Below are 4,295 nucleotides of genomic sequence, written 5' to 3' on the forward strand. Positions count from 1 at the left end.
TGCAGGTAGGTAAGGTGCAGTGGGTCACTTCTATTCAGCGGAACCCTGTTGGTGCAGAGCACTTTGTATCTGTGGCAGAGTTCTCAGCGGTGGCCGGATGCCAATCAATACGTTGTTTTTATATAGCAGGTCGTACGACACCTGCCATTTCTAAGCGAAGTAAATACTGGAAATGAGGTCCGTGGGGAACAGAAGGAAAGGGTGGAAGCTGGGAGGGAGAAACGAAGGTAAGTAGAAGCGCCGCGGCAGACGGGCCGCGTAGAGCGCGGACTCTCCTGCTGTTGCCGGGGCCCTCGGGCGCCTCTCACGGTGATGAATGAACGCTCTTCCGCCCGGGGCGGTGTCAGTGGTCCGGGCTGTGCAGGTGGCTCGTCTCGCCCGCCCAGCCTCCGCCCCCTGGTCTGCTCCAGGGCTCGGGATGTCTGTGTCTGCAGCAGCCGGGGGTGAGTCAGCGCTGGGCGGGCACCGCATTCCTGCGCCCCCGCGTCAGGGCAGGGAGTGGCCGAGGATGGGTCCGGAAGAGCTGGTGCCTGTCAGAAGCTTGAATAAAGGGCGAAAGCAGAAAGAAGTTCATTCATTCCGCAGTCGGAGCAGCAGCTGCCGCACCTCCCTCACTTCACACCTTCGGGACCTGGGAAAGGCCTAATCCGTGTGACTCAAAAAGAGCGCAGAGCTACAGGAGCGCATTTACGAAAAGTGAAGGCACAAAGTTTGAGGAAAGAGCCGTGCTCCCGCCCCTGGACTGTAAGGATTCGATGAGCCCCCAGTTCGGGATCTCGACCCCTTCAACACTGGCTTCTCGGTCCCCCATGGGGAGTGAGCCCGCCCAGCCCCCCGCCGCGGACACTCCGCGCTCCAGGGCGCACTCCCGCAGCGGCAGGGCAAGGATGCCCGCGGAGGGGGCGCAGGTGATCATGGAGGGAGAGCTGGAGAAGCGCAGCGACAACCTCCTGCAGCTGTGGAAGCGGAAGGTGTGCGTGCTGACCAAGGATAGCCTGTCCATCTTCGCGGACGGCCAGCGGCGCTCCCGCTGCAAGGAGCTCCCCTTCCACTCCATCAAGAAGCTCGACTGCGTGGAGCGCACTGGCAAGTACATCTACTTCACCATCGTGACCACAGAGAACAAGGAGATCGACTTCCGCTGCTCCGAGCAGAGCTGCTGGAACGCGGCCATCACCATGGCCCTTATCGACTTCCAGAACAAGAAGGCCATCCAGCACTTCAGGGCCCGCCAGGGCTCTCACGTGCGGCGCCCCAGCAGCGCGGAGCGGCCCACGGCGAGGTGCGTGTGAGCCATCCGGCCCCTACCTCTGGGAGCCAGGACCAGCAGGTGAGCATCTGTCAGAGTCGAGGGGGCGCGAGGGTACCACTGTAGAATGTCAGGGTGTACCATCTGAAGTAAGCCGGGGCTGTGAAAGGGTCGCACTGAAGGATGCCAGGGTGTACCATCTGAAGTGAGCCGGGGCTGTGGGAGGGTCCCACTGTAGGATGTTGGCCGGGGTGTACCATCTGAAGTGAGCCGGGGCTGTGGGAGGGTCCCACTGTAGGATGCCAGGGTGTACCATCTGAAGTGAGCCGGGGCTGTGGGAGGGTCCCACTGAAGGATGCCAGGGTGTACCATCTGAAGTGAGCCGGGGCTGTGGGAGGGTCCCACTGTAGGATGCCAGGGTGTACCATCTGAAGTGAGCCGGGGCTGTGCCCTGGGAGGGTCCCACTGTAGGATGCCGGCCGGGGTCTACCTTCTGAAGTGAGCCGGGGCTGTGGTGGTGTGTGGGTATCTCCTGGAGTGGTGTACAGATGCACAGGGAGCTTGAGAATGGGAAAGAGGGCTCTTACGAGCAGTAAAAACAATATGTTTCTGTTATCACAATTTCAGTAGGGGTAATTTATATGAAAACCGTTTTCTGTGGCTTTCTTATCTCCCAATTCATAGTTCTGCTTGGTTTTAAACCTTAGAAAGGTAAAATGCCGGGGTGGCCACGTGTAAATCATGTGGCTGCAAATTACCCTCTGATATTACCAGCACGTGGAAGGGTGTGCCACTTTGGAACTGGGGAACCAGGTTAGAGTCTCGAGGTCCGCTCACAATCCTGTGATTCTGGGCAAATCACTTAATCGCCCCGCGCCTAGCAAAAAAGGTGTCCTTATGTAATGCAACTGATGCTCCTGTAAAGCGCTCCAATACCTTCGGGTCAAGTTCGCGCTATATAAACACTGCAAGAAAAGGAAGGTCTTGGGATAACATACATGCTTGATGGGGTAGTGGCCTTGGCTTTCATGGCGAAACAGGAGGGTAGTGGGTACACATTACCTGTGTGGATTCCCGCTAGCTAAATCTTGCAATTAAAACGACGTGCGCACGTGGCTTTAGACGAGCAGATCTTTGAGCCTCGTCCCGTACAACAGAGGCCTGGGCCGCTCTTGTTTAACCCAGAGCTTGCAGCACAGGTGGCGCCCACCCAGTATGGGTCCAGTGCCCTCGAACTGAAGAGACTTGCCCCTCGGAAGCTCCGATGACCACTGGACACCGGTTGTTCTCCGAGTGCCGGCACCTCGCAGCAGGAAGCCTTACGTATCCCCAAGCAGCACTCGCTAGCATTTCTCCGAAGGAAGCAGGCGCTTCGAGGGGTACGCCACACTTTTTTCTTACCCCGCATTTGGTTATGTACTGTGGACCACGGGAATATTGTAAGCATCATAATATACCAGTGGTCCGGGTTTAGACTAGGACATGGGGGATTCTTAGCCCAGTGAATGTCGGACACCGCCTGGATATAAACCATACCAAAGAAAGCACTTCCCCTGTACGTTGCTGGGCCCCGGCAAAGTGGAGCACTTCAGAACCCTGATGCTGGACGCCCACTTTCACGTCAACAGTGCGCATGCGTGAGATGTAATTTGGAAAGCTAATGACTCTAGCGCTGCGTGTGCTCCATATATACTTATCCCCATCTTTTCTTTCTTTAGATAATGCTGTTCAGGACAAGAACTGGATTACTGCCCACGGACCAAGTCGGGACAGAGTGCCAAAGAAGGATGTTGAGACCGGAAGTGGAGGCCGTTCCGTTGATCGAGCGCGTCGAAGCGCAGGCTTTGCCCAGGCACTAAGGAAGGCTGTCTCATGAACTTTGAAAGGCCCAGTACCAGTGCGGCGTCAGCCTCGCAGGCTCTTTAAGCCTCCACATTATTTATTTATGATTCCACTTAAATATATGTTTTATCATGCGAGGACCAGTTGAGAAGGTTAATTTATTTGCGATATATATATGTGTATTTATTTGACTATTTCTTTAATATTTTGACTTAATATTGTTTATTCGTCCATGTCATTGTATCAATTGAAACACAAATGAATTGCCCACCCGCTTGTGTTTTATGAAACAACGATTCTATTCGCAGGCAAAAATATATTTGTTCCCCTAATTGTAACTATTGGATTTGGTGGCCTCCGTTGTTTTCATTAGGTCCGCCACTTGTTTCCCCCCTGCGTCCAATCTCCCCCTCTCCGAAAAAAATGCAAATCCGTATCCTGATTTTGGACTCGCCCTGGGACACATCCATTCCTGCAGTGAAGGCCTGCGGGTGTCCGGGGTCACTTGATTACTTGTTCATTGTATGTAACTTGTTGCCACACTCATCGACCTGGGAAGGATGAAAATATGATTTAACTCGGACTGGATTCAAAATGTTTAACTTAAAAGGGGGATCTATCCATCGTGCACCCCTCACCCCGACCACCCTCCTGTCTGCAGAGGGCGATTAACCCAATCGGTTCTGACCAGTGTACTATGTGATGCAATCCAGACACATGCAGTAACCAGTGGCAGGATGCAGTGTGGGGAGGGGCGGCTCAGCTGATTGTGTTTCTCCTAGCACCGACCTATATGAGAAATGTAAACATTGTGTTGCCTTTTTTCCGTGGTGTGTATCAACGCAACCGAACCCTCCCACGAAAAAAACAAAAGCAGATTGTATTGAAAACGTGCAATAAATACGCATCCGACCAAAGCAGCTGTTTTCAGTGTGTCTTTTCTGAACAAGTGGAGCATTTTAATGTATTGTAACACAATTCTGGTACGAAAGACAAGGGCTTACATGTAAGATATACGTGCTTTCGTGGAGTTGCAGCATTCCTGATTGATTGAGTCACACCCACGAGCACCTCGGATTCGATTTGCAGAAGGAAAGCCCAGGAATGGAATAAACCTGTCCTTTTAACATGGGATCCTGTGTTAACCCTTGGTGAGAGGGGCAGGCAGGCCATAACGATATGGGAAGTAGCAGTGATTATGGGT

At 53.5% G+C, this 4,295-nt stretch overlaps 1 protein-coding gene across 1 annotated transcript; it reads left to right on the forward strand.

Moving 5' to 3' along the window:
* Window positions 1-548: 548 nt before the first annotated feature.
* On the forward strand, window positions 549-4,008 carry PHLDA2 (pleckstrin homology like domain family A member 2). The gene is made up of 2 exons (XM_085644742.1): window positions 549-1,330; window positions 2,968-4,008. The coding sequence occupies exon 1, from the start codon at window positions 756-758 to the stop codon at window positions 1,290-1,292; it is 537 nt and encodes a 178-aa protein (XP_085500868.1). The 5' UTR covers window positions 549-755; the 3' UTR covers window positions 1,293-1,330; window positions 2,968-4,008.
* The last annotated feature ends 287 nt before the right edge of the window (window positions 4,009-4,295 follow it).

The sequence above is a fragment of the Triturus cristatus genome, chromosome 3_1, assembly GCF_964204655.1.
Source record: "Triturus cristatus chromosome 3_1, aTriCri1.1, whole genome shotgun sequence".
NCBI lineage: Eukaryota > Metazoa > Chordata > Amphibia > Caudata > Salamandridae > Triturus > Triturus cristatus.

What these genes read in the sequence shown, in the direction of transcription:
- PHLDA2 (XM_085644742.1), top strand. Translation starts at nt 756, where the DNA reads ATGAGCCCCCAGTTCGGGATCTCGACCCCTTCAACACTGGCTTCTCGG.